This window comes from Bufo gargarizans, chromosome 5, assembly GCF_014858855.1.
Source record: "Bufo gargarizans isolate SCDJY-AF-19 chromosome 5, ASM1485885v1, whole genome shotgun sequence".
NCBI classification, from domain to species: domain Eukaryota; kingdom Metazoa; phylum Chordata; class Amphibia; order Anura; family Bufonidae; genus Bufo; species Bufo gargarizans.
Genome location: NC_058084.1, coordinates 98456954 through 98470687, shown reverse-complemented (window position 1 = coordinate 98470687; position 13734 = coordinate 98456954). Strand labels below are relative to the sequence as shown.

At 40.3% G+C, this 13734-nt stretch overlaps 1 protein-coding gene across 1 annotated transcript in view; it reads right to left on the bottom strand.

Moving 5' to 3' along the window:
* Positions 1–13734, bottom strand: part of ST18 (ST18 C2H2C-type zinc finger transcription factor) — a 197697-nt gene that overhangs the window by 80639 nt on the left and 103324 nt on the right. The window contains exons 9-10 of the mRNA XM_044295392.1: positions 10566–10681; positions 3865–3927 (exon numbers count right to left, since the gene is read on the bottom strand). Coding sequence (XP_044151327.1) covers positions 3865–3927; positions 10566–10681 — 179 coding nt within the window. The remainder of the gene's footprint in view (positions 1–3864; positions 3928–10565; positions 10682–13734) is intronic.

Here is a 13734-nt window from a genome sequence, read left to right as displayed (position 1 = left end):
TGCTCATCACTAGCCATAATCCAATGCTAATATACAGACATTGCTGATGCATTTTTGATTCTATGTACCCTTTGTAGAGAATCTCTCAGTTCTCCTGACATGTCTATGACTTTGATATGTTTGGCTTAATAACTGTATGCTAGAGATGAGCTAATTGATTTTAACTAATCAGATTCATTATGAATTTCACAAAAATGAATTCGCCAAACGAATCTGGATTTTTGCTGACCTGCCAATCAAGGGCAGCATTCAGTCAGGCCCCTCTTCTCAGAAGGAGCCAGACATCATTCTGTTCTCATCTGTGGAAGTAATAGGGTGTTTTGTGGCTGTATCTGCCAAAAAACTATTTCAGACACAAGCCATTTACTAGGGACACTATAGGGACACTGTAGAGAAAGAATTGGAGATATAATTAGAGTTTCATCAAGGAAAAGCTTTGCACAAAAAAACACAACTGTGTGCAACATCTGCCGTGGGCATTCAAATGCAAACATAGGTGCCTAAGCTCTATTGTAGCACATGAGGCGGCATCACCACATCCTGTGGAAAAATAGAACTGGCCAGCCTACGGAATCAGAAGAAGTCTGTGCTCCTTCTCCCTGTCTTCTTTGTGGCAGCCAACCCGCATGCCCAAGCAGTGTGCTTGTCCTTGTCATCATCATCAGCTGTTTCTACCCCTGCTCAGACTCCTACTCCTTGTCCTCTACTCCATCATGAGACATCGATAACAGAATGTGTTGCCATGAGAAAACTATTTGCGACCATCTATTAGCTTCTGCCCAAAATTGTTTTGTTTTCTAAACTACTGTGGCCTTTCCCTGGCACTTAACTTGTCCCCTGACCCCATGGACTTCTGGGAAGTCAGACTGGAACAGTGTCTGGAACTGGCAAAGTTTGCTATTGCTGTACTGTTTTGTCCAGCCTCCATGTATCATCTCAGAAAGGGTATTCAGTGAGGCAGATGGCGTCATTACCCAAATTCAATTCAACTGGTACTTCTGGCCAGTGGTCTATAATAATTGTCTCTTTTTGTTGTGCAGTTTATTACGGTCACCCACATTTTATTCTTTTCTATGGTAGTTGTACTACTGGTGAGCTATCTGAAAATTTTCAAAATATCATGCAGTTCCGTGTCTTAACCAAAATTTTGTTCTTTGGTATATTTCTGCCCAGCTTTTTTTTATGTTTAAAATTGTCATGTTTTCTAAATGACTTTGGCCATTTCACGGCACATTCCATATTCCCTGATCCCATGGACTTGTGTGCAGGCAGATTGGAACAGTGGCTAGAACTGGCCCAGTTTGCTCTCACTGTAATGTCTTTTCCAGCCTACAGTGTCATCTCAGATAGGGCTTTCAGTGTGGCAGGTGGTGTCAGTGAGTGTGCAAAACATTACTTTTGTAAAAATTTATGAGATATGGATCCGTGAGGATTTTCACACACCTTCGGCTGAGGTCAATTAATAGATCTGCCATTGCTGCCAGCGGCTATTGATAGCTATCCCACTGCAACTGTCTGCCTGCCTACGATCATGCCATACCATATGACTGCTTCTGCCATTGCCACAGCTGCTGTTACTTGCTGCTCATCCCCCTACTGGTGCTTCCATTTTCCCTGCTGCCACTACCATTACGCCAACACAGGCACCACTACTATGACTTCCACACCTACACAGCCGCACACACATCTACTTGCTGCATTGTCTGTTACATGCTATGCTGCCACTGTTGGCGCTACTATTGCTAGCACTGTTATCCTCACACACCTTACCCTTTCCACATCCACACTGTACAGCTGCTGCTTCCAAATAAAGGGGAGATTTTTCTAGGCTTGTTCAACTTCAAAACAAACCACTGTTTCTTCTAACAATTAACACTTATGTGTGTAGAAATATGGTCAGGCATTCTGTCCCAATTAATGCATCTTTTTTGGACACTTCTGCAGAACAAGTCACTGTTCCTCTGATATTAATGTGTGTTTGTATAAACAGAGGTAGGTATCTGCCTCCATTAAGGCATAATTTTTTGACACTTGCCCCCCCCCCCCCCCCCCCGATAACACAGTGTGTATTTAAAAACTGTATGCTCCTGATAAGGGACAATTATTGAAGCATTTTTTTTATTTTAAAAAGCATAGCAAAAGCAATGGCACAGTGTATTTTTAAGCGCACTGTTTGTTAACACCATTAACCATGCAGGGGGGGAGGGGAGAGCAAAATTTGTTAGAATATTGGTCCTAGCAAACCAATATACAAATTTTCAGGCAATGAGAGCACATTTGGTTCATATAGAATCGATTTGGCCATGAATCAATAATAAAAAAAAAAGACAAATTGGACATGAAACAAATTTCAAGAAGTTTGCTCATCTCTACTGTATACTTGTTATTATTCAAAGTAGCATTTTACGAGACTTAAGTAAGAACTGTTTATCTTAAAGGGGTTCTGCATTTTTTTTTAACTGATGATCTATCCTCTGGATTGATCATCAGCAACTGATCGGCGGAGGTCCGACACCCGGGATCCCTGCGATCAGCTGTTTGAGAAGGCAGCGGCGCTGGCAGTAGCACCATGGCCTTCTCGCTGTTTACCACAGGCCTAGTGACGTCACGACTAGTATCAATGGCCTGGGCGATGCTAAGCTCTGCCTTCTCAAACAGCTGATCGGTAGGGGTCCCGGGTGTCGGACCCTTGCCGATCAGATGCTGATGATCTACTGCAGTACCCGTTTAATAAAAATATTTTTTTATACAGAACCAACATATTCTGCAGCACTTTACAATTAGAGGGAACATGTACAAATTGAAATCATACATTACGTAACAAACAAGGCAACAATTAAAACAAAAGAAGTGAAGGCACAATCTATAAACTTGTGTTCTGTAGCACAGCAGGGGTGATGTCATAAATATATTGTTGGGTGTCATCAATGTAGAGATGATATTGTAAATCAAATCTACTGACAGTCTGCCTGATGGGGGCTGTGTAAAGAGAAAATATGCTGAACCCTCAGGAAGCCCAACAGCAAGAGGAAGAGGAGAAGAAGTAGAGCTGATGAATGATACACCAATAGAGCAACCAGAAAGATAGGAGGAAAACTAAGGGAGAACAGTGTTCTTAAAGCCAAAAGATTAGAACATACTAAGGAAGAGCTGTTGATCTACAGTTTCAAATGCTGTAGATAGATCCAGAAGAATGAGTAGAGAGCAGTCACCATTGCAGTTAGCTGTACGGAGATTATTTGTCACTTTGGTAATAAGGACTGTTTCTGTAAAGTGTAGATTGTGGAAACCAGATTGTAAACGGTCAAGGAGAGAGTTAATAGAGAGATAGTGGATAACAACAAAAGTTGACCAGGCATTCTAGAAGTTTAGAGATGAAAGGGAGACTAGAGAAAAGACTATAGTTAGTTGTGCAGAACGGGTCAAGAGATTTTTTTATTTTTTTTAGTAATGGGGTTATGACAGAATATTCAAAAGATGCTGGGAAGCTACCAGAAGAGAGAAGTTGAACTTTTTTGTGAGCAGTGATAGCTGGGAAGATAGAATGGAGGGAATAGAGTCAATAGTGCAGTTAGTAGGGTTAAAAATAATATGTAATTAATTGAATTTACTGTATATTGGGTCATTCTTATTTTAGGAACACTATGGGACTGTGAGCTGTTTATATGCTGAAGAATCAATGACATGCAAATATTTGTTGGGGTGGGGGGGGAGTAAAGAATTAATTAGCAATGAAATGTAAACTACATTAGGTATAAAACCTATTTTTTTAAACATAGAGTACTATGACATACTATGTGACTAAGCAGCAAGTAATTGCTAAAAAAAATAAAAATAAAATTAACAACATATTTCTATACATACCTGCGATGAGAAGCATAGTTTCCAGTTACGTGACCGCTGCCATCACACCCCGGAGTTGGACATCTACAAAGCATGAAGAGTAAAATTAATTTAAAGGCTTGAGATTAAATTATGGCATAGGCATCTGACGTGGTTGTATATTGAGAAAGGGCATCACATCATTAATAGTGTTATTTATTTAATCACATAAATGTTAATTTGAAAATACTGTTTTAAATGGGTTATCTAACCTAGAAACCTTGTCCGTGTGCCCTAAAAGGACATATGGATGTCACAGAGGGGAGGGAGATCAACTACAATTCTATCAGCCAGAGCAAAACTCCAATGCACTGATTTACATAATCACCTAATAAATGGACATAGTGTAACCCGCTAGGTGCTGACATCACAAGCCAGGATAAAGGACATTAAACTTAGAATGTCCACTGGACAAGACATTTAAAATTTTTGTCTAAAATTTAAAGTCTTTGTTGCTAAGGGAGGTTAACGTACAGATACCACACACTGCCTGTATCTGTACTTGTTTGACACACCAACATGTTAATGAATGAACAGTCTTGCACCAAATGGACATTCATGTTGTGATGAACATTTGTTTAAAAAATGCTGCATCTGTAGTTAATAGAAATCTAAATTTTGTTATAATTTAAAGATTTATAACCTTATTAGGCTACTTTCACACTTGCGTTGTTAATCCCGGTAGTAAGATACGGCAGAGGATTACAATATCGGAATTAAATGGATCCGCTTTGATTTTGCACATCAGGATGCATCAGTGCCGTTAGGATGCGGTTGTGTTAAATCAAAATAGAAAAAAACAGATCCGTTTCTCATTTTTATGACTGGACGCAGCTTGCAGTGGTTTTGTGTCCGGTCATAAAACGGAAGGCTGACGGAACGGAAGACATCCTGAGGCATCCTGAACGGATATCTTCACATTTAGAATGCATGGGGAATAAACAGAAACATTGTTTTCTGTTTCCTCTGCCAGATCTCAATAATGGAAAAGGACAAAGCAAGTGTGAACGTAGCCCTAGAATGTTATTAGTAAGATGCAAAATGGACCTATGCCTGTTCATATGTGTGTTCTAGTCAGTGGGTGGTTATTAAATATATTATTATAGTACATTTGATTATGAAACAGAGGTTTCATATTTCATTTAGTCATTAAAATACAGAACTTTGGCAAAACTATTTTCCATCATCATAGACTTGCAGCTGCAGGATGCATTACTGACACATTACCACAAGATGGCACTACACACATTAAGTATAAAAGAAAGAATTGTTCGTGTGTAATGCTAGAGAAACGGGGTTTAGAGGTTTCTAAAATATGAATTGTCATCCCTTTGTAGAAATGTATGCATGGTATAGATTAAACCTACACTTTACTATACACCAAACCTTACTGTGGTAGTAAAGTAGTCACTGAAAAGTTTCTATAGGAACAGCATGCTCTTGTATTGTTGGCACAGTTTTGCTGCTTTTGAGCGCAATATTACTATATTATATTACATTATTACTCTAATATTTTCCTGCTACAAAAAAGTTATTGATGTCTAAAAATTGTTAAAAGCTTTGTTGTTGAAAGGCTGGTTTCATATAGAGGCATAGACATTTTTTTTCTTTCCGCTCCATACTAGAGTTCAGCGGACACCTGGATGTTCAGGTTCGACGGGACCGGCCGAACTTCGGAAAAAAGTTTGAGTTCGGGACCCGAACTTGACCCTGAACCCGAACCCCATTGAAGTCAATGGGAACCCGAACTTTAGAGCACAAAAATGGCTGTAAAAATGTCATGGAAAGGGCTAGAGGGCTGTAAATGGCGTCAAAATGTGGTTAAGAGCATGGCAAGTGCTCTGCAAACAAATATGGATAGGGAAATGACTTTAAATAACATAAAATATGCAAAAATAAAAAATGATAATCTTGATCTAGGAGGACCAGGTCCATATGGAGTACGAGGTTAAGGAGGTGGTGGATGTGGCGGAGGAGGAGGTAGCCTACACTGTTTTTTTTTTGTTTTAAATTTTATTTGTAAAATTAGGGTACACCCCAAAACATTGGGAAATAAACCCTGTGAGAACCCCCTCCAGTCATGCCAAAAACACGTTCAGACAATACACTGGCTGCAGGGCAGGCCAGCACCTCCAAGGGGTAAAGGGCAAGCTCAGGCCATGTGCCCAATTTGGAGACCCAGAAGTTGCAGGGAGATGTTTGTGATCCAATTTGATATCTGCTCTATCAACTTACAATGTTCTTTTATACGCCTACCATGGTGATCACGGGTGGCAGGGAATCAAGGTTCCAGGCCAGAGAGGGAGTGTGAGAAAGAGAGACCACATCAAATTTAAAATTAGAGTTGAAATATGGGAGAAATTATTAAAGCATAAAAGTGTGACAACTTTTCAAAGTTTAAGCATTGAATGAAAGGATGTGGTGCGCATTAATTACTGAATAATTTATAAAATTTTATTCCCTGTCACCTATGCATAGCAGGTGTTTATTCACGTCTAAAATTGTATAATGTCAACCCAAGAATTAAATTTATTAAGCTGTCAACTAGGTAGAGGAGGGGTATATTAAACCCAAAAATTGGTGAATTTCTCCAAAAAATTTAACTGACAATTTTTTTTTGGGCCTACTAGGTATAGGAGTGGTACATCACACCCAAAAATTGGTGAATTTCACCAGAATATATATCTGACAATTTTTTTTTTTTTTACCTGTCTACTAGGTATAGCAGTGGTACTATACACCCAAAAATGTGTTTATTTCGCCAGAATATATATCTGACAATTTTTATTGTTTTTACCGTTCCACTAGGTATAGCAGTGGTACTATACACACCAAAATACGTGAATTTCACCATAGAATGTAACTGACAATTTATTTATATTTTTTTACCGGTCTACTAGGTATAGCAGTGGTACTATACACCCAAAAATTGGTGAATTTCACCCGAAAATGTAAATGACAAAGTAGTGAAATGATATAAAATAAAACACGTACAAAAAAAAAAAAGGATTTATGAGGTGGAGTTCCATATGGAGTAGAGTTTGAGGAGGCGACATAGCCAGGTTTTTGGTTTTAATTTAATTTTGTAAAATTAAGGTACACTCCAAAAGAGTGTGAAATATCCAAAATGTACTCGCGCATCTTTCGATCACGCTCCAGTGAGGGAATTAAGGACGGTACGTTGTCCTTGTAACGGGGATCCAGAGATCCAGCAGCGTGGCCACCCAGCGTGGCCACTCAGCCAGCCCCAGCAGTTGGCACCTATGTTTCGTCGTCATCCGAGACGTGCTGCGATTATCCTGCCATGTACTTATCTTGAAAAATAAGTGGTTGGGCATCGGTGCACTTAATCTCTTCTACTTCTGGGGCAGGGCTAGGTGGATGGCCCTGGGAAACCCTGCTAACAGAGTCATCAAAAAGCAGAAGAGACTGCTGCACGACTTGGGACTCAGACTGCTTGGATGATTTGCAAGGGGGTGAGGTGAAAGACTGATGGACATCGGCTGCAGGTGCCAACTGTGGTCTTTCAGCAGGAGACTGGGTGGGAGACAATGTGAATGAACTGGATACACTGTCAGCAACCCAATCTACTATCGCCTGTACTTGTTCAGGCCTCACCATTCGTAGAGCAGCATTAGGCCCGACCAAATACCGCTGCAGGTTTTGTCGCCTACTCGCACCTGAGGAACGGGTTTCACTTGTGCGTGTAGCTGGCACAGATCAACCACGTCCTCTCCCTGCAACAGGAGCTCCACCAGCAGCACCACGACCTGGGCCACGTCCCTTATTTCACGCTCTCCTCAAATTTTTAGAATTTAGTATCATGCCCTAAATGGGTGTTTAATTAATAGTAGAAAAGAACAACAGTATGTAAAGAGTGTATCTCACACGGCCTGAACCAGACTAGGCCTCAATTAAAGATTTATTTCCACAAAATGGCTGTATTTCAAATGGCTGTATTTCAAATGCCTAATTTAAACCCCTGTATGTAGAGGTGGTATCTCAGAGGGCCTGAACCTCTGTAGGCCTGAAGTAAATATATATTTGCACAAAAAGGCTGCATTTCAAATGCCTGTATTTCAAATGCCTAATTCAAACCCCTGCATGTAGAGGTAGTATCTCAGAGGGCCTGAACCTCTGTAGGCCTGCAGTAAATATATCTTTGCACAAAATAGCTGTATTTCAAATGGCTGTATTTCAAATGCCTGATTCAAACCCCTGTATGTATGGGGTATCTCACACAGTCTGAACCAGTGTAAACCTGAAGTAAATATATTTTTGCACAAAATGGCTGTATTTCAAACGGCTGTATTTCAAATGCCTAATTCAAACCCCTGTATGTAGAGGTAGTATCTCAGAGGGCCTGAACCTCTGTAGGCCTGAAGTAAATATATATTTGCACAAAATGGCTGTATTTCAAATGCCTAATTCAAACCCCTGTGTGTATAGGGGGGATCACATACACCCTGAACCAGTGTAGGCCTGCAGTAAATATATCTTTGCACAAAAAGGCTGTATTTCAAATAGCTGCATTTCAAATGCCTAATTCAAACCCCTGTATGTAGAGGGGGTATCTCACAGGGCCTGAACCAGTGTAGGCCTGAATTCAATATTGGTGCACCAAATGGCGGTATTTAAAATCTTTGAATGTAACCCAAATCTATTAAGGGTGTATCTCACAATGACATCTGCATAAAAGGCTGCCAACTAAATTTTTTGTGCCCAAATGAGTGTTTGTTTAAAAACTGAATTTGACAGCAGTATATAAGCCTGTAATTTCACACGTGCTGATGCTGCAAGGCCTGAAAATAGTGTTTTTTGTCAAAAGAGTGTGTTTTTCAAACCCCAGAAAATGATGGGTGTATTTCTACCTTAAATTGCACACGGACTAATACAGTTGTTGTAGATTGCCCAAAAAGTCTTTTTTTGCTAACAGAATATGAAAGCTGTATATATTAAACTTGAATTTAACACTTGCAGATCTGGAAAATACTGTTTTTTGAAAAAAAATATGCGTTTTTCAAACCCCAGAAAATGATGGGTGTATTTCTACCTTAAATTGCACACCGACTAAGGCCTCATGCACACGACCATTGTTTCATTCTGTGTCTGTTTTTCTGTTTTTCGTGATTTTCTGCGGACCCATTGACTTTCAATCTCAGCTAATGCACCGTTTGTCATCCGCGTCCGTGATCCGTGGTTTCAGTCCGTCAAAAAAATACAACCTGTCCTATTTTTTTCACGGAAAACGGTTCGCTGACCCATTCAAGTCAATTGGTCTGTGAAAAAACGCAGAGGCACACAAGATTGTCATCCGCGTCTCTGCGTCCGTTTTTTTTCCCCTATCATTTGCATGGCAAACTTGACTTAGACTTTTTTTTACTTTCCTTCATGTCTGCTGATCCTCCAAAAATAAAGGAAGACACACGGAAACCAAAACGGAAACGGATCACGGAACAACGGAACCCCATTTTGCGGAACAGAACACAACAAAGGTCGTGTGCATGAGGCCTATTTCAGATGTTGTAGATTGCCCAAAAAGTATTTATTTGCTAACAGAATATGAAAGCTGTATATATTAAACTTGAATTTAACACTTGCAGATCTGTAAAATACAGTTTTTTTTTTTTTTTTTTTTTTTTTTTAAAGTGTTTTTCAAACCCCAGAAAATGATGGGTGTATTTCTAGCTTAAATTGCACACTGACTAATACAGATGTTGTAGATTGCCAAAAAAGTCTTTTTTTGCTAACAGAATATGAAAGCTGTATATATTAAACTTGAATTTAACACTTGCAGATCTGGAAAATACTGTTTTTTGAAAAAAAATAGTGTGTTTTTAAAACCCCAGAAAATGATGGGTCTATTTCTACCTTAAATTGCACACTGACTAATCCAGATGTTGTAGTTTGCCCCACAAAAAATAGTGATTTGCAATGTCCCAAAAGCTCAGATGCAGTGCTGGTGCACTGAGCATGCATAAAATGGTCGCCGCCGCCACCTACCTAACTAACAGAATTCTAAAACTTAGTATTTTTTGGTCAATGAGCTCATGGCAGGGTAAAACAATAGTGCCCTGCACCCACACAACTATTTGTCTGTAGATCGCCGAGTTAGAGTCTCTCCTATTCTCTCCCTGAAATCACCAGTCCAGCAGCCTCCTCTCCCTACACTTGTAACAGCAGAGTGATGTGCGGCGCTACATGACTCAAGCTTAAATAGAGGCTGGGTCACATGCTGCTCTGGCCAATCACAGCCATGCCATTAGTAGGCATGGCTGTGATGGCCTCTTGGGGCAAGTAGTATGACGCTTGTTGATTGGCTACTGTGCAGACTTTCAAAAAGCGCCAAGAAAGCGCCGAACACCAAACCCAAACTTTTACGGAAATGTTCGGGTCCGGGGTCCCAAAATCCTAAAGTTCGGTACGAACCCGAACTTTACAGTTCGGGTTCGCTAAACCCTACTCCATACTAATCAAATGAAGAAAAAAAAAATTTGTGGCAGGTTTTATCATATGTCATATGGCTGATGTATTCTTCCCTAGAAGTATTGCTTTTAGGACAGAATATCTGCGATATATGCTACCTGATCTCTGAGCCCCGCCGTGTCTATGAAACCTTAGGAGTTATCTGCAAAAATACTTCATTTTGTTGTTATAGTGAAAATTGTACATAATTTACATACGTAATTAATTCCTTTTTCATGTCTCTTGAGTGAAACTTGGTTTTAGGACTTGGCATAGAGACATCCCCAGAAAATTTGGCTTCATCTGTGTTTTCTGAGCAGCTCACATGATCCAGCTGAAAAAAAAGGAAAAATATATATATAAAATATTACATCTGTATTATATCTATTTATGCACAGCAAGGATTAAAGGGAGTTTCTAGTTTTATATAAATAGTTTTATACATATAAGTGTGTAATCACTATATAAATGAAAAGTTACCCAATTTTCTAAAAAAAAAACCTGTTGCAATTCCCCACCATTTTCAGGATATTTGTTTGGTATGCAGACTATGCAGTGATTGTGACTGAAAAAATAAATGCTGTTAAAAACGGACACACTGTCAATTTTCATGGCAATTTGCATCTCTGTGTGCATCCATTTTCTGGTGATCTATCAATTTTTAACAGTCATTTTGTATCTGTTTGGATGTAGATCATTGGCCTAAATTTTTAAACCCAGCCGCTGAAATGTCCTCAGTATATATAATGTGCCCCATAGTGCCACCTAGACATCCAATGCCCCCCCATAGTGCCCCAGTATATCTAAGTGACCCCCATAGTTCCCCAGTATGTATATGTGTCTCCAGTTGTGCCGAAAGATCCTTTAAAAAAAAAACTCACATTACCACTTGCTCTACACTGAAGGTAGCAGGACCTTACAATGCCAGTGTGATCATGTGACATCACAACACTGGGAGCGTAAGGTCCTGCAGCTTCCAATGCGGAGCTAGTGTTCTCTTACATGCAACGGGTGAGGTATTTTTTTTTTATCAATGAAAGGCCAGTTTATCAGATAGTATCTGATTTCAGTAGGCTCCATCTGGCCACTAAAATATGTCCAATTTTTGATGACCTCCATTCACTGGCCAATAAAAAAAATGACGAATGTGAATAGCCCCATAGACTTTAATTGGTTCTAAGCAAACTATCAGGAAGATTTGCACAGCTGCTGCTGAGGTGTTCCACTCACAGAGCATTGTCTAGACTAGGTACAATTGTATCTGCACCTCAACTGACAGCAGGAACAGGTATGTGCAGCTTCACAGAGGGCAAATATATAATATATATATATAGAGAGAGAGTAAGAAAATAAAACGCTAAAAAGTTATAGTACATTTTATTTGTACAAAAAACTTTCTAAATTGAAACTGGAAAGTCCCCATTAGAGTCCTAAAATATATTTTAATATTCTGTAATTTCTAGAAGTAATAAAGGTTTGTCTTTGTTTTAGATATTTTTTGTGCTATACTTATGCCTGTGCCTAGTCACAACTACAAGCACATCAATGCCGTGTGGCCGTGTTATCTATATGACATTATTTTTATGCCTTCACATGGCATTGTCAGAGATGTACATGGCATTGAAAAGCTCAGTGTGCAAAATAACAATCAGCCTTTTCATCTCTCTACATGCCGCTCTCCTTGACGACTCTCCTCTCAGGCCTCTCTATTCAATCTTTCCAAACTCTCCTCTCATCACTCTCCATAATAGCAGTTCCCTCACAGCCCTACTCCTTGTCAGCACCAAGTTCCGCCCCTCCTTTTTAAAATGGCTGACTCAGGTTTTCTGAGCATGCTCAGTGCACTCAGACACATATAGTAATATATTCACTCTACATAGTTAGATGTAATATATTCACTCTACATAGTTACATATCAAACATAGTAAACAGTGGAATACAGGGTATACAGATATTAGGACAGGCTGCAGTATATACCACAGACATGTTTTCCCCTCTTATATACACAGCTCTATCCATTTGTGTAGTGGACGATGCTTATTACTGTAGCGCTGCTCCTATTCAGTGAGGTAAGTGCTGCAGTAAGCAGAGAAATGGATGAAGCTGTGTAGTTCCGGTGTCGATTCTGGCTCTGGAGCTGCTGCAGCTATTTCACTTCTCAGTAAGGAAAAAATAGATGAGAAAAATAGGTAAAGTCTCTGGACATAAGTATTGGTGAAGTTTTCTTTCAGAATAGCAAATAAAATCATCATCCTTGACCAAATGAATCCAAACCTGCTTAAAGGGGTTGTGCAGCCAGTACAGATTGATGACCTATCTTCAAATCGGCAAGAGTCCAACCCCCCCCCCCCCCCCCCCCACTGTCACCAGTCATTTGTTGGAAGAGGAGGCGGCACTCATCTGAGCGATGCTTTTTCTTCAAGATTACTCTGCACGTCATATCGCTATTGCAGGGGGCTCAGTGTAAATACAAGTGCTCGGCCCATTTAAGTGTACCTTGTGTTTCTCATGACTGTAAGGGCCCATTCACACGACTGCATATTTGTGTCCGCATCCGTTCCACGATTTTGCAGAACAGATGCAGACCCATTCATTTCAATAGGGCCGCAAAAGATGCAGACAGCACACAGTGGGCTGTCCACATCCGTACTTCCGTTCTGAGGCCCCACAAAAAAGACAGAACATGTCCTAGGCAATTCTATCATGGGGATGGCTGCTCCGTAAAATACAGAACGCACACGGCTGGTATTCCTGTTTTGTGGATCTACAGTTTGTGGACTGCAAAACGGATACGGTCGTCTGAATGAGCCCTGATTTGAAGTTTCAGTCCAGTCTTCTGTGCTTTGAAGGGTTGCACAGCCAGGCCATATTGATGGCTTATCCGCAGGAGAGGTAAGTGTGACAAATAGAGTTGAGCGGACACCTGGATGTTTGGGTTCGAGAAGTTCGGCCGAACTTCCCGGAAATGTTCGGGTTCGGGATCCGAACCCGATCCGAACTTCGTCCCGAACCCGAACCCAAACCCCATTGAAGTCAATGGGGACCCGAACTTTTCGGCACTAAAAAGGCTGTAAAACAGCCCAGGAAAGGGCTAGAGGGCTGCAAGAGGCAGCAACATGTAGGTAAATCCCATGCAAACAAATGTGGATAGGGACATGAATTAAAATTAAAATAAAATAAATAAAAATTAACCAATATCAATTGGAGAGAGGTCCCATAGCAGAGAATCTGGCTTCACGTCACCCACCACTGGAACAGTCCATTCTCAGATATTTAGGCCCCGGCACCCAGGCAGAGGAGAGAGGTCCCGTAACAGAGAATCTGGCTTCATGTCAGCAGAGAATCAGTCTGCATGTCATAGCAGAGAATCAGGCTTCACGTCAGCCA